This window comes from Pocillopora verrucosa, chromosome 1, assembly GCF_036669915.1.
Source record: "Pocillopora verrucosa isolate sample1 chromosome 1, ASM3666991v2, whole genome shotgun sequence".
Taxonomy (NCBI): domain Eukaryota; kingdom Metazoa; phylum Cnidaria; class Anthozoa; order Scleractinia; family Pocilloporidae; genus Pocillopora; species Pocillopora verrucosa.
In genome coordinates this window covers 15874129-15891355 of record NC_089312.1, presented here as the reverse complement: position 1 = coordinate 15891355, position 17227 = coordinate 15874129, and the positions used below count along the sequence as shown (strand labels likewise).

Sequence of the window (17227 nt, the reverse complement as noted above, 5' to 3'; positions counted from 1 at the left end):
AGATATTGACGGAAGTTGTCGACCGTGGACGGCAGTTGCATTGTGGACAGTGAACGGAAGTAAACTCGCATGCTACCCCTCCCCAGTTAGTGAAAGTCAAAATTAATTTCGTTGAAGCTCAGAAACTCACGTTGAAAGAAATAAAATGTTTATATGGTTTAATAAAATAATAACCTCAATTCACATTTCCGAACTTCTGAAAATGGAACTTGAATCAAGAAGCCGAAATGTTCACACCTAGGAGACCCGCGAAAGAGCATCAAAGGTCGCCATATTGGTAAGCCGCGCATTTGCGTTCGTCTTCAGTCTGTATAAAGTAATCATAGCTCTATCATTGTACTTTTCCTCGTGAGCTCCTCAACATACAGTCCACACATCAGTCATAGCGGCCAAGATAGTCTCACTATAATTTTTTTTCGAGCTCCAATATTTCGGTCCGGACTTGAGGCTCGCTCGAACAAAAACAGCAATACCAATCCGGTCATTAAAAAATGCAGACTGCTGACTGCAGACCGGGTACAAAATGCAGACTGAGAATTTATACTGTTTTTTCGTCTGATACGTAATAACATGTCATCTTGCAACTTACCGAGCGTCACGCAATTGCTTTTCCGCGATTGTCTTTCATGATTATTTGCACTATTGTGGAAAATTCCTTGCCCGTTTCTTGATCACAGTCGTTCTTAATATAATTTCAAGCCTTCATATAGTCTTCTCACTTTTCGCGCGAGTTGGTTGGTGAGATGTCGGTACAGAATTTACTAACTCATTAAAATCAAGACCAACTGATTTTTCCATATCATGTGCCTTATATTGTTATTGGCTTAGTACATGAGGAACCAGCGAATTTTTAAAGGGAAAAGCGAAAAGTTGCTTTCGTGACTGGCCATTTGCTTACTTTTCTGGTGGTTTTATCTCTCATCTCTTTCGTTACTACGCAAACACACACACCAACAAAAAGGACACTGTCTGCCTAATGACCTCTGTTCATCCTACCTACAGCCCACACAACCTTTTTTCCAATTCTCATCACGACGAACGCACAAGTTTCCTTATCTCACAACTGCCCAAAAATAGGAGAGAATTTATTCTTAAAGTCTTGAAAGTTCACATAAACCGAATTCAACTGTACCTATATTCAACAAATCCAAGAAATCGATACAAACCTAAGCCAAAACATGAATGAGCTGGCTCTAAGAGCCCTGGCTTTGATTTCCTCGTGCATTCGACACCAAAATGTTAATTAGACAAGAGTAAGCGTCAGCTCACCACTGCTCAGGAAAGTAGTGAGTTCGAATTCCACGACTGAAACAGCTTTGCTGGGAAATTTGACCAGACATAACTAAACTTGTATTTGTACTGTTTCCTGAACACATTTCATGTCAATCATTTTTTTTTATAATGCAAAACGGAAGGATGGTTCAATCACTGACGTCATAGCACTGACGTCAACGGTAGAAAATTAAGCTTACGAGTTTGCTCCCCGATATTGAACATGAAGTAGAATTCAAATCTTCGCTCAAATTTTTTTACAACGAATAAATTGTTTTGGAGAATTCAGATATTAAATGAATGAAATTATATCAAAAAAGTAAGTTTCTAAATTTCTGATCATGAATTACTTTTTATAAAAGATTATTACCTCAAGGACGGTTTTTCTTTTTTTCGGCGTGATAATTTCGAAACCAGTTTTTTGCAGGCAACCAAAGTGATTTGAGAGAAGATACACATGTAGTGGACTGAATTATTAAGTTATCCAAATCGAGAACTATTGAGATCATGACCGAATTCTTTGCTTTAAAATGGCGCCTAGCCAGTAAAACACAATACATTTTATGAAAAATGGCAACGAAGCAAGGGATGTACTCAGCGACTCACTTAAGCGTCATCGTACCCGTGGGTAGAGATCCAGACCGTACTAAGAGCCAGTCAGATTTCAAGATTCGCTGCTACACCCTCTTGGAAATAAAATATATGTTACTAATTTCCCAAAAATTCCTTCTGAACATCTTCTATATTTCATCGTATATCCATAATGACGTAACAAATTGTCAGCGCTAACTCAAGTGGCGATCTCTGTAAGAGCGGTCTAGGCCGCATCGGAATAAATTTTTGCCACAAACTTTCACCATTAACTATCTTTGGTAGAAAGTAAATAGAATCACATTGGTTTCCGGAAATACGTTTAAAATAATTTTGAGGGCTCTCAATAATCAAAGCTGCAAAAGGCCCTTTTTCGACCTTGCGACTTCGAAAATTCAAAAGTTGACAAGCTCGCTTCTCGTAACATACTGCATGCGGCAAGAAATCGTTTGCATTCCTACATTTTGTAATATCTAAGGGGTTGGAAAGCATTTCAATTTTGACGTGTGTTTATTTAGAGGTTCGCCATAATTTATCTAAAAACACCCGTCAGACAGCTTCTGAAATTGGTCAAAAGTACTCTTTCTTTCTTGGATGTTATTTCTCAAGTCCAGACCAGGCCGCTAAAGACTCCGGTTCGTTTCTTCAAATAAGATGTTCGATAGCATAGAAACATAAAAACATCTTGCACTATTTAATTTCCTTTGCCGTGGTGACTTCAAACTTTAGGCGACTTTCCTAGCGTGACTGAAGAATTATGCAAATTATCTGTTGAGCAAACTTTGACAGTTCTATATTAATAGCTCCATGAATCTTAGATTTAAACCGTTTAAAAAAATAGATAGTGGGAAAGAGCTTTTACAACACACTGATTGATACTCTAAACATTTCAAACGGCTAAAATCCGGCAAATGTTCACGAAAAAGGTGAACAAAACGTATCGAATATCGTATTGATTAGCGTTCGGTCAACCTTTTAATAAGCAACTCTTTCTTTAGAAAAAAATGGTGTGTGTTATTTTATGTTTGAGTTTAGAGAGCTTAAGTTATTCAAACTTGTATGAACATTTCAGGACCAAACTAAAGGATTTTATTTAACAGCGATAACAGCACAAGACTACGAGCAGTCCCTCCTTTTCGGCGACGGTCGTGGCGCAGGTCGAAAAAAATCAGTGAGGACAAACAAATTTTAGTGCCTCACTCCAAGAGCTCCCGGCGGCGCGCTGACATCTTTTTTTTCTCTATTTTCAGCTCTGGTTATTTTCTGACTCGCGCGACGGAATTCACGCCAAAGAAGGGACTGCACGTAGTCTATAACAGCACATACCAAAATTCACCTTGACCATGCAATGGCTCAGTCGCGTAATTCTAAATATTTAATCTATTTATTCTAAATAAGGCAGCGATAACGTGAGTTTTTTTGGCTCGGAAGTCTAGCCTAGATTTTCCAGGCTATCAGCCGTGTTTGCACTTGATGAGAACAGAGAAATACAGGATTTCATATCAGCGAGAGGAAAATTACTGTCCAAGATCCACAATTTAAGAATGCAAACGATTTCTTGCTGCATGCAGTGTGTGTTACACGGAGCGAGCTCGTCAACTTTTGAAATTTCGATGCTGCAAGAGGTCATAAAGGGGCCTTTTGCAGCTTTGATTATTGAGAGCTTTCAAAAAAAATTTTAACGTATTTCTAGAGACTAATGTGGTACTACTTACTTACTACCAAAGATAGTTTAATGGGCAAAGTTTGAGGCAAAACTTTATTTCGATGAGAAATGCCCCTGGACCGCTGTTTCAAAGATCGCCACTCAGTGAGCAAGTTAACGTATGAGCTAATGATCATGGATTCAGGTTGAACACAACTTTGTGTTCCATGTGACGAACAGGCATAAACCATTTTTCAGGTATTGATTTGATCAATATGTAAGAAATACAATTAAGGAAAAAAGAGAAGATCTAATCTCAGTGAAATGTGACACAGTGGGCGTAGTCAAAAGCAAAGTTGTTAACACTGTCGCATAAGCTATTATTATTGGGTCATCAATATTTGAATTAAATCGTCCATCATGATGTGAAAAGAATGGAACGCACTTCCTTAATGAAACTTTCCTGTCTGAGTCAATGTTCTCAAACACCTATATAAAAACTGGTTTCCTGCATACGGCGTTATTGCAAAAAAAAAGGGGCGGTACAAATCAATTTTTAAAGTGTTCCTTTCATCAGTATGTAAAAAAAAATCAAGTAGAGGAAAAAGATTAGATCTAATTTTAGTAAAATACGACGCATAATGAACGTAGTGGGAGTAAAATTTACTTACACCGTCGTATAAACTACGATCATTGTGTCGCTAATATTTGAATGATATCGTCCATCCTGACGTAAGATGAATTGACAGCACTTCTTGATAAACAGTTCTTGTCTGATTTAATGATCTCGAACACCAATATAAAGACTGGCTTTCTGTATACGGATTCACTGCTGTGAAAAAGGGCGTTCGTCAAGAGTTAAAGTGAGGTAGAAGGAAAAGTTACATCTGTAATATTCACTTCTTCTTCAGTGGTATGTAAAAGGTCAATAATTTGATCAAACTAGATCTACCTTCAAACTTCTGCTTTTGCATCCTCTATACTAAATTGATATTTTTTATTGTGACGTAATACTAAGAACTTATAAGTTCCCAATAAGAAAATTTATAGACCTCAATTGAACAAGCATTTATGTTTACAAGTGTGGTCATGGCAAGACAAAAACGACGTTACAAATGCTGAAACCTATCACGTACTTAGGATCTTTCGCATCACGATTTTCGTCGTGCTGTACGCCTGGCCTCTTTCGATAACCATTGTAATCTACATCCTAATTTGTCGTAAATTGTGGCTCCGAAAGATCCTGGGAAATGTGACAACTACCAATCGCGCTGTGGCTCAAACATTCAAACTCAAAGTTGTGCGGTTATTAGTTGTGATCGCCATGGTCTTTGCAATCTGCTGGTTCCCAAGTTATGTGGACATTACATTTGGTTCGTGCGACCTGAAGTTTGCAATTTGTTGCCGGGTGAGGTACAGCTATGCTTCTTGTGGCTCGCCCACGCAAACAGGGCAATAAATCCATGTCTCTATCCATATCCTATTAAAAAGTAATTTCGTAAAGAAGTCTTCATTACAATAACTTGCCGTCTTCGTTAACGAACCAAGTTCTTAATTTTTTTATCAGTTTTGAGGGAAATGATTGTATGAAGAAGTGTGATTCAGGGGGGGGTTATTGTAAGAGGAAATTAGATGCCACTCACTCTTAGAGGTCAAAGGGTTAAGAGAGTGTCTCTAAAAGAGCGGTCCGGTCGATTTTGCTTGAGACACGGATTTCGCTCGTTTCTTGTGTGTTGTAAGACATTCATGTACCTATACTAAAACAACAATCAGTTTGATCGGATCTCTTTATTTTTCAGAGTTTTACGGAAAATAAATTTCACTCGAGAAAAGGCTTGTCGTGACACTTTTCAAGACTTTAATTTCATACAACTTTGGAGGACAATTTACAAAAAACTACGGAGCTCAGAAAAAAACAAATACCACAGCCATGTATATTAACTTTATCTTATCTATCGAGGCGACTTTCGCAGACATCACGTTTCAATCAAGGAAACAGGAAGACTTGAATCACACCTTATCGGTTCGCCTAAATCACACACGCCAAAACCGATCAGATTTAAGGTAAATTTTTGAAAAAGTGAGGCGTTCTAAACTGATCCAACTAACATAGCTAGGAAGTAGGTGCCATAGAAAAGGTAACTACGGAAAAAAACTTTGCGGCCCGACCTTTACGAGAACTTTATAACTCCGTGAACTTACCTAATTTTTGGTAATTTCCAAGTTTGGCCGCCATTTTGAGGGACTTGTCAACATGAAGCGTAACCGATATAGATCAAGCAGGTAGGTCTAAAATCGTCAAAAATACATACGAAAGCAATTCAGATGAACTTTACTTTCAATTCAAGCGGCAAAATTTGAAATTGTTCGTTAAACTTACCATCCCCATGCGACCATTTCTTCCAACAATTTAAACACTATAACTAGTGTTCGAATTCCCCTCGTCGATTCCACCGTAAGAAATAACCTGTGCCACCCAAGCTTCGACTCGAATGTGAGGTACAAATAAAATAACATAACTGCTTCATCTTCGCGGCAATATCACGCTGGCATTTTGACATTCGGATCGACAAGAACGGTGATCAGGTAGCGATCGCCATGTTTACTTCATAAACGTGATCGCTGACCAGCCGCTGAGTGAAAACAGTACGGTTCAGTGGTGAGGGCGGGGTGAGGGGTGGGTGCGGGCAGATTATCAGAAGTTTTTTGGGAACATTCGAACATATGCATTAAAGTATCATGATAAACATTAGGACTGTCAGTCTTAATGTGAAGGCATGCTTTGTGTTGCAGACAACTTTTGTTTTACTTAGTATTCCTTTTTTCTTTCAAATACATTTCGTTCCAAATGGGACTGGCATCAATTTATAGATTTACAAACAAATCTTTACCACGTAAATAAATGTGTTTAGATAATCGAGATAACCATTGAACCTCTTGCATCGCACCAGAAATAACGTGTCTTGTCTTCGCGCAACTCTGAGAGCGTGGAGCGGCAGAGACGCGAGACACGAGTCTCGGGTCTCGCGGCTTCTCTATACTCACAGGATACACGTGACCTCACTATCTTTAAGAAAAATAAGAGACTGCCCGAAGTCTGTATTTCGTTCAACCATTTCATAAGAGTGACGCGAGTCTTTCAATTGGGTGAGAAGGTCACAAACCCATTCTTTACCTCACGAGCGTAACCACTGACCACAGTAGGCTTCTCCTTTGAAGCGGAAATTGAAATGGTATCGAGTATACAAAGTTATAGTGAGTTCCTTTAGATCTCCCGAACTTGTATCGCGTTGGAAACAATTACAAGTACAGGAAGAAGTAGTTCGTTAGCGAGACGTTCATTATGTCTCAGGACCTGAGGACTGCTTTTTGAATAGCAAAGATGGAAAAAACTTTGGTTGATCGCGTGGCTTAAGTGGTTTGGTACGACTGCCTGAATGCAATGACGAAGTAAAACATCATTTGATAAGCTGCCACCTGTCTAACGAGGTCTTACGTGAAAATGTACTAATCTTGGCAAGGATTGGCCTATTTCACCTCGCTCAGGAGGATAAACAAAAAAATGTGGATTTGCTATAGGAATCGCCACACTTTGGGGAAGTTTTGGAAGAGAAGAAGCAAATGTAACATGTCAGTATCCTGATCATGATGGTGTCAGGAAGCGTATCCAAGGCAGAGATGTAATTACCTTGCATATGTCTCAGGACATTCAAAAGCTGTTTGGAGTTATTATTCCAGTTGAATCAGGTAGTCTTCAGTAGAGGGTGTGAATGGGGTTAACCGACTAGCGACAAAGGGCGTAAAAAATTACTGACTACCGACGAAACGGGGAAAAAATTACCGACTAGCGACAAATAAATTCTAACCGACAACCGACATGGTCAGACGTGATAGGGATTTTGGTATTCAGAAAGAACAGCATTTTGATGATTTCTAGCTCAGAAAATCCTTCTTCACCCGACGTAACCACATTAATTCCAAATTTAGCCGAATTATAGAATTTCTCAAAATGGCGGCCAAACTTGGAAATACTAGCGACTAAATACAGGAATGGCTCCGACCTGTGATTGGATAATAAAAAATAGTAAAAGTTAATAAGTTACATCTTAACTCCTTGCTCATGGGTATTGCTAACCTGGTGTCTCGAAGCGGAACAATGAAATATCAATGTGAAAACACCGATGAGTCAAACAAGAAATGGCTACTCACATAACGAAGAGAAGGCAGAGTCTATCTTGTTCAGCGAGGTCGTTCAGCGATATTTCGGCGATGAAAAAGTCATCCGCTGACAAGCTCCGCTGACAAAACTTATTTAGTCAGTTTAGGCGGACGACCTGAGACTGGAGCCATTCGTGTATTTAACCTCAGACAGGAATGGCTCCAACTCATGCGTATATTAATTATTTTTCGTTCTGGCTAGATAATTTATACACGGAGATGAAAACTGAAAGAGCGATTTATTAAGTTCTTCTTATGTTGAAGTCTATAGTGCTTGCAAATGAAGCCCTCTTTTATCACTACAGGGCCATATAGGTTCCAAGTCTTAAAATAATGCAGCAACTGCATGTCACGTTTGGAAAATCACGCAATGTTGCGTGACGCTGCGACCGATGTTTTTAATTTACAGTATGCTCTGGAAGAGAAATATGGCTTGGCCGCAATCGAGGGAGTTTTTTCATAGAAAACTGATTTTTTTAGGTTATTGTTCACATGAAGGACAAATCCATTCATCGGGCTCTTCATCTATTTTTGCACAACATATAAAGGAAGAAAGTCGCGGATTGATTTTGCTTGGTAATTTCTAACAACTCCACTAGCCCTAAAAAGGGAAAAAACAAAACAAACCAAAAAAACGTCTTACCAGTTAAACCAGTGGCAGTAGCTCTCGCACTGAATCGTGTCGAAGTACCTTGACTGTTTTCAGTGATGGAACAAGAAAGAGTACAATGATTTTATAAAACTTGTTCTAAAATTAATGAAGGCTGTTCATCACATGACGCTGTATTGGAACGAGTAAATTTCGTTTACTGTTGTATCACACTACTGTTTTAGACAAGGTATTTATACCACTTAAATTTAAGAAAGGATGAGTAGAACATGAACCATATTTTCTGTAAAGTACACGAGCCATCCTAACTTAATTTGCCAACTGCTTTCCAGGAATCATCTGTAAAAAACCGCTTCAATTTTTCAAATTTGAAAATTTTTAGCTAAAACGGTGGCTCCCAGAAATATTTCTCACCTTGCCTAAAAAATTTTCAAAAGAAATTTTCAAAATTTTCACAACTTTACCTATTTCGCCAAGGCTCATATGGTCATTGGCCCCCGCAATAGCCGCTCACAATAGCTTATAAATGTAGGCGTTTAGTCGCAACTTGTAAAACTCCCTGAAGAAGTTTACGACAGTCAGACGAAACGCATCAGAGAATAAAGAAGTTTAACAATTGCTCACTAGTTTAGTTTTAAATTTTTTGAAAAATTTTTTTTTAAAAATTGTTTAAAAAATTATTAAAACATTATTGAAAAAAAAATTGTTTAAAAAATTATTAAAACATTATTGAAAAAATTATTTGAGTTTATTACATTATTGAGTCGGAGCTATTCCTGTCAGCGGTGAAATACAGGAATGGCTCCAGTCTCTGGTCGTCCGCCTGAACTGACTAAATGAGTTTAGTCAGCAGAGCTAGTCAGCAGATGACTTTTTCATCGCCGGAATATCGCTGAACGACTTCGCTGAACGAGAAAGGCTGCCTTCCTTCGCTACGTAAGTAAGCATTTCTTGTTGGACAGATCGGTGTTTTCTTTCGCATTGATATTTCATCGTTCCGCTTCTAGACACGCGGTTAACAATACTCACGAGCAAGGAGTTAAAATATAACTTATTAACTTTTACTACTTTTATCATCCAATCACAGGTCGGAGCTTTTCCTGTATTTAGTCGCTTGTCTTGGAAATTACCTAAAATTAAGTGGGTTCACGGAGTTATAAAGTTCTCGTAAAGGTCGGGCTGCAAAGTTTTTTTTCTGTAGTTACCTTTTCTATGACAACTACTTCCTAGCTATGTTAGTTGGATCAGTTTAGAACGCCTCACTTTTTCAAAAATTTACCTTGAATTTGATCGGTTTTGGCGTGTGTGATTTAGGCGAACCGATAAGGTGTGATTCAAGTCTTCCTGTTTCCTTGATTGAAACGTGATGTCTGCGAAAGTCGCCTCGATAGATAAGATAAAGTTAATATACATGGCTGTGGTATTTGTTTTTTTCTGAGCTCCGTAGTTTTTTGTAAATTGTCCTCCAAAGTTGTATGAAATTAAAGTCTTGAAAAGTGTCACGACAAGCCTTCGCTCGAGTGAAATTTAATTTCCGTAAAACTCCGAAAAGTAAAGAGATCCGATCAAACTGATTGTTGTTTTAGTATAGGTACATGAATGCCTTACAACACACAAGAAACGAGTGAAATCCGTGTCTCAAGCAAAATCGACCGCTCTTACAGAGACACTCTCTTAACACCGTGGCACAAACAACCGTTATTGCATCCTCAATATCGTCCATCGTGACGTGAGATGAATGGACAACTCTTCCTTGATTAAACAGTTCATGTTTCTCCTTTCTGTTCTCTAGAAATGTCACTAGGTTCTGACGAGGAAAATTCGTTTAACAATCGGGAGGTTCTTTATTTGGTGATTATTTTCTTTCAGTCTTGTGACCTTTGATTCAGGGGTGATATTGTGAGGAGAAAACAGATGCTCTTTACTCGTACCTGTCAAAGGGGTGTTTTAATATACAAGAACAAGAGAATGTAAACAGTTAAATTATCTTGGAAAGGAGTAAAAAGAGAAAATATTTTAATTAATTTCGGTAAAATGTGACACATGATGTGCGTGGTTAAGAACATGTGCCTCCTTAACTAGAACGCTTATTTCTGAGCTAATCAGATCTAGAATACCTCTTTACAGACTAGCTTTAAAATAGTTTTCGATCTGAATTGAAGTGATGGACCAGCACAATTCAATTTCTATTATTATTTAATATGTAAGAAGTCAATTAGCTAAATAGTTAAGTACTAACGTCAATGAAATGTGACACAATTTTGGTAAAGAAAGGCAACTACATCAACACTGTCGTTCAAACCACCGTTTTTGCATTCTCAATATTTGAATAGTGTCATCCGTTGTGGCATAGGATGAATGGATAGCGCTTTTTTTAGAAAACGTTCCAGTTTGAGAGAATGATCTCAAACACCTGTTTAAAACTGGTTTTCTGTATTCGAATTCATAGCTGTGAAAGAAGGTGTCCAAAGAGAGGGAGCAGCAAAAGTCATATTTGTGGTATTCATCTCTTTATGGTAAGTAAAACGTCTACAATTTGATCAAACTAGATCTACTTTCAGTCAAATGTGGCACTCGATGTGCTGAGTAAGAGGAATAGTTTTTAAGACTAGTTATAATATTGCCAGGCTGCATTGCGTTGAACAATTTGCGTAAAGAAAGGCAAATACATCAACACTGTCGTTCAAACTTCCGTTTTTGCATCCTCAATATTTGAAAAGTGTCGTCCGTTGTAGCACAGGATGAATGGATAGCGCTTTTTTTTTAGAAAAAGTTCCTGTTTGAAAGAATGATCTCGAACGCCTGTTTAAAACTGGCTTTCTATATTCGAATTCATAGCTGTGAAAGAAGGTGTTCGATCTTTACTGAAGTGAGGGAGCAGCAAAAGTCATATTTGTGGTATTCATCTCTTTATGGTATATAAAACGGCTACAATTTGATCAAACCAGATCTACTTTCAGAGGCGTAGTTTTTTTAACACTGTGGCGCATGGCGGCGTGATATAAATGGACAGCTCCTTTCCGATAGAACATTTCATATTTGCATGGGCTAATGATCGGGTGCAGCTTTCTACTGACAGGTTTCCTATATACGAATTCATTTTTGCAAAAAGGTGTTTGATCCAAATTGAAGTGAGAGAGAAGCAAAGGACATATTTCGGATATTTATTTCTTCTTGATAGGTTAAAAGTTGGAAACATGGAAAAACTAAGATTCATATTCAGAGAAATGTAGCTCATAATCTACCCAGTAAAAGACAGGTTATTCAATAAATTTGTAATGAATAGTTTACTGGCAAATACTTCCCTACGGGCTGAGAGACAGAAAATGAAAATTCTCAAAAGCAATAACTGGTTTTTCCATGCCGCTTTCTAATGAACAAAGATTCTAACGCGCCTTAACCAACATGCAAGTGTTGGTCATTTAGACTCCGTCCGCCAGGATTACAATAATTAAAACACTTTTCATATTTTCATATTCGATAAATTTTGAAGGACACATCCCTTGAAGCACTCACAATAACACGGACACTTGAAATCTACCGAGAAATTATTTTAATTTTCATTTATCAAGATTTACTGAGATGGTAAGAAAAAGGAAGTTTTCATGAAATCGAAATAAAGAGATACAGCACTTGGCAAAGTTTATATCAAGTTTTGTGAAAAATGGAAATTGAGGTGAAAGCCTTATTTCCAGCAAAGTACTGTCTTTAAAGACACATTTCCAACCTTCAATGCGGTCGTTTGTTTTTGTTTTGAACCACCGCTTTTGTTTAAATACCGCCTCTGATTGGTCAGTTATTTTTACCGTGTCACGTTGTCTCAAAATACCTACTGCGTTTCCTTCGATGAGTTTGAAGAGCTTGTCAAAACAATTGTGTTTAAAACAGTTCTATACGTTTTAATCTGGTATGGAATCAGATGAATCCAATGATTTAGTAGATTCTGTGGCACTAAACGCTTATGGATCGGTTGTTGCTAAAGAGGAACACGAAAATCCTTGCGAGCATTTCGAAGAATGTGAAAATGTTAATCCATCACGTGTTCATTCATTCATCAATTTTTTTTAATTGAAGTTTGCCATCCTTGTTAAATAGGATCAAGGGTCAGTTGAAGTTTCCTGCCCGTGGAGAGGAGCTTGCGCTCGAAAGAGTGGTCGAGGTTGTTGTCCATGCAAAGCAGCAAATAAGAATTGTAACGCAAACCGTCAGTGTCGCTGACGTTCCCGCGGCAATGAAGTGACTAAACTTAAAATAATTAAATGTCCGGTCGTCCGATGATTTTCCATATTTCTCTTCGAAATCCAAAATATATTTATACGAAAATGTTCTACCTTTATTTACAATCCCCAAGCGCTTCTATGCAGCCTAAAAATCGAACTTGATGTTTTTCACTAACCTTGTATACAGCCATCCGAATGCTTGACACTCAAAAACTTTTCAATGATACAGCTGGACACGGTCCTCAAATAACTCCATATTTCTCTTTGAAATATACCAATTTTTCGTTGAAAAATATTCTACCTTCATTTACAATCCTCAAGTGCTTCTAGAAAGTTAAAAAATTCCAACGTCTGTTTCGCTAACTTGTACACAGAGTGCGAAGAGATCCAAGCATGACACTAAGAAAATTTCACAGGACACTACCGGACACGGTCTTCGAAGAACAAAACGTCCGGCAGTCTGATATTTTTCCATATTTCTCTTTGAAAAATATCAATTTCTATTGGAAAATATTTCATCTTCATTTAGAATCCTCAAGCGCTTCTAGAAAGTGAAAAAATTCGAACGTTGTCCTCTGTTCACAGAGTACGAAGAGATCCAAGCGTGACACTAAAAAAAATTTTTCTTCGGATTCTATCGGACAAAATTCGAAATACTGCAAGGAAACTGTTAAATGACGAATGGTAAATGTATTTACCGTAAAATAGTTAACTATATGTCCAGGATGGCTCTTGAGAAAGACGATTTTAGAAGGTTTTCAGTGATCTGGGGAACTTCGTGTTACAGGAAATTGGGTCGAGGCGCGCGTTGCATCCAGGTTGGAAACGGGCCTAGCAAAATAAGCTATTTGAAAATAGTTATTATATTACCAGGTTGCATCGTGTCGTTTACAACAACTGTGTGTCGTAAGCAAGTTCTCCTAAGGTGGCAACTTTGCAGACACAAAAAGATGATTCTTGTTTCCCCTGCTCAGAAAAACATCATATCAGGAAACAACACTGAAAAAGACCTGAACCAGCTAAGATTTGCACCGTTATCCCTTTCCTCACTTATACCAACTTTTGAGAGCAGGTTTTGAATCTGAACTTATTCTCACAGAATACTTATCTGTACTACTACATTTTGCTAGTCATAGCTTCCACAGCTTTACACTTGTGTCACTTCTGTTATGGTTTATGTTGCTCTTTTATCCTCTAGCTTATTGGCAGCAGAAACTTCGCCATCAAAATGAACAACAGCTCCAGTACATCAATACCAAATGGTAAGGATGGTATCCGGGACATTGTGATTATGTTCTTCAATGTCGTTGGTTTAGCTCCCGTGGATATTCATATTCATCAATGGCGGGAATAAAACTTTCCAAGATAATTTGTTTTCGCCAGCTGGGGTCAACTATCATTTAGACAGTCCATGCAGACAGTCCACCATAGTCGCAGTCGATCACTAAAAACTGAATATAAAGGAGAGAGAGGTGATTTAAGGGTGGGGTTTCTTATGAGTGAAATCCTTTTCTAGGCTAATCTGCACTACTACATCCGCCGAAAACCTTTATTAAAGAATTTGCAGTGATTAAAAAAAAGGGTCATAAACGTCCAAAAGCAGCTTTTTAATTTCTCTTCCCGTTTGCAGTGGTAACTCATAATCTGGCGATTTTTGATTCCCTCTGCAGCATCAAGCACCCCACCCCCTCCAAAAGACATCTCTCAGGAATTCAAAACTGGCATAACATGTGCATATGCAGTTATTTTTATCATCGCTTTCCTTGGAAATTCATTTGGGTTGTACGTTGTGCTAAAGAGGTCTTCTTCCACCTGCGTCACGAACTTGTTTATCGCCAATATGGCCGTTGCAGATCTGATGTTGACGTGTACACTCATGCCAGTTCAGGTGAATTTCATTCATAAGGGTGTTTCTTGGATTCCGGGAACACTGGGAATCGTCACATGCAAGCTGGTGTCCTACATCATCCCAGTTTCAATAGCAGCAACTGTGTTCACGATGATGTTCATTTCCTTCGATCGATTTTACGCCATATTCTATCCACTCAGAGAGAAGATCTTCCGAAGGCCAAAAATATTGTCCGCCACAATTTGGATTCTATCTTTAGTGCTGATGGTCCCATATCCTATGTTGTACCAAATAGAGTATAGTCCTCAAGTGAACAAGCATTTATGTTTACAAGTGTGGCCATGGCAAGACAAAAACGATGTTACAAATGCTGAAACCTATCGCGTACTTAAGATCTTTCACATCACGATTTTCGTTGTGCTGTACGCATGGCCCCTTTCAATAACCATCGTCATCTACTTCTTAATTTGCCGCAAACTATGGCTTCGAAAGATCCCAGGAAATGTGACAACTACCAATCATGCTGCGGCTGAAAAATCCAAACGCAAAGTTGTTCGGTTATTAGTCATAATCGTCTTGGTCTTTGCAATCTGCTGGTTCCCAAATTATATTGATCATTACATTTGGTTCGTGCGACCTGACCTTCGGTACTCGATACCGGAGGAAGCACAGCTAATGTTTTTGTGGCTCGCGCACGCAAACAGTGCAATAAATCCATCACTTTATATTTTGCTGAACAGCAAATTTCGCAAAGAACTTTTCATCACGGTGACTTGCTGTCCTCGTTATCGAGTCAGGCTGGCACGCTTTTTGTCGGCTTCGTCACAGAATGAGGAGGAGAACAGTTTTACAACTGGAGGTACCATGTGGAAAATGATGTCGTTTGGTCGAGTAACGGCGTACACGTTGCCGCGTAGTCCCTCAGAGAAGCGGGAAAGAGGGCACACTAACCTGTCTTTGTCATGGATGAGCATCAAAGAAGGCCACTCGTACCTAAATAGTCCACCACCTCAGAACCAGAATCCTAACTCCTCATAGAACACTGGTAAAAGCGGAGAAGACATGCTCCAAGTGTACCGTTTGTCTTAAAAGCTGGTTTATAGATGTTTTCCTTGGTTCACAAGCAAGGATAGTTGCATCTTTGAATGACATGACAAAAAGTCTGCCGGCTTAAATGCGTTGCCATTCCAAAGAGGTGACAGGCCTTAATGGTTGGATTTAAACTTTAATGTGTGAGTCCATCGGATTATTTTGTCCACGGAATTAAAAAAGTTTTCCTCTGCCTTTGGGACAGTCCGAATGACTTGAACTGATCTATCAATAAGACAAGGTTACTCCTAAAACTTCGTCTTTGTTGTAGCGTAGCTGCACGTTACGTATAGAGACAACTAGACATTTTATTTACTTTAAATAAGTTGAACATATGTGATGGCTTTCAGTTTAATCCTGCGCGAGGGTTGAAACAAATTCTAAATCAATATACTGAAATGTTTATGTAAGTGGGTTGATAACATAAGCTATAAATAAACGTATTATCCAGCATATCATTATAAAATAAACTTACCGTAATAATGTAAAAATATATTAATTGATTTAGTGGACTACATTACACAATACGTTCATGATATTATAATAACGTACATTATGAAGGATCGCTATCGCTTGAAGGATAGGAAGGAATTTAGCTTGGGTAGCTTAATTAAAAATTCTAGCATCAGCTGATGCACGTGTGGATCATTAAAATAGCGCTCAACCCACAGGTGGCTGATGAATACTCTCCGCATTTGCAAGATTTCTTGATACCGTTCCTTATTGACTGTAAATATGTATAATAAATAAGATCGAAGCTGATCATTTTTCCCTAATATTAATCAAACTTCACATACACCCACGGAAATTACGCAATAAATGTTATCTATAAAACTCTGATCAATATACAATTTGTCAAGGTGAGTGTTGAATCAGTGAAATTAAAGTTGTTACAATCAAAACTGTGATTAAGTTGGTGTACATTGAAATGTTTTTCCAGCTTTTTAAAAAAATGCTAAATTACCTTAGACTTCTAGTCAAATCTCACAATGAAACTATAAGGTCTTTTTTTTCTTTTTAGCTCATTCATGCTGAAAGCAATGAATGACGTATCGTGGTGGAGCAGATATTGACGGAAGTTGTCGACCGTGGACGGAAGTTGTATTCCGTGGACGGAAGTTGCATTGTGGACCGTGAACGGAAGTAAACTCGCGTGCTACCCCTCCCCAGTTAGTGAAAGTCAAAATTAATTTCGTTGAAGCTCAGAAACTCACGTTGAAAGAAATAAAATGTTTATATGGTTTAATAAAATAATAACCTCAATTCACATTTTCGAACTTCTGAAAATGCAACTTGAATCAAGAAGCCGAAATGTCCACACCTAGGAGACCCGCGAAAGAGCATCAAAAGTTGCCATATTGGTAAGCCGCGCATTTGCGTTCGTCTTCAGTCTGTATAAAGTAATCATAGCTCTATCATTGTACTTTTCCTCGTGAGCTCTGCAAAATACAGTCCACACATCAGTCATAGCGGCCAAGATAGTCTCCCTAGAATTTTTTTTCGAGCTCCAATATTTTGGTCCGGACTTGAGGCTCGCTCGAACAAAAACAGCAATACCAATCCGGTCATTAAAAAATGCAGATTGCTGACTGCAGACCGGGTACAAAATGCAGACTGAGAATTTATACTGTTTTTTCGTCTGATACGTGATAACATGTCATCTTGCAACTTACCGAGCGTCACGCAATTGCTTTTCCGCGATGAAAAATGGCAACGATGCGAGGGATGTACTC

General features: G+C 38.4%; 1 protein-coding gene across 1 annotated transcript; it reads left to right on the top strand.

The window, feature by feature from the left end:
• The first annotated feature begins 10803 nt into the window (after positions 1-10803).
• LOC131789234 (substance-P receptor-like) lies at positions 10804-16385 on the top strand. The gene is made up of 3 exons (XM_059106310.2): positions 10804-10852; positions 13755-13818; positions 14227-16385. Exons 1-3 carry the CDS (start codon positions 10850-10852, stop codon positions 15441-15443), a joined length of 1284 nt encoding a protein of 427 aa, XP_058962293.2. The 5' UTR covers positions 10804-10849; the 3' UTR covers positions 15444-16385.
• Positions 16386-17227: the final 842 nt, after the last annotated feature.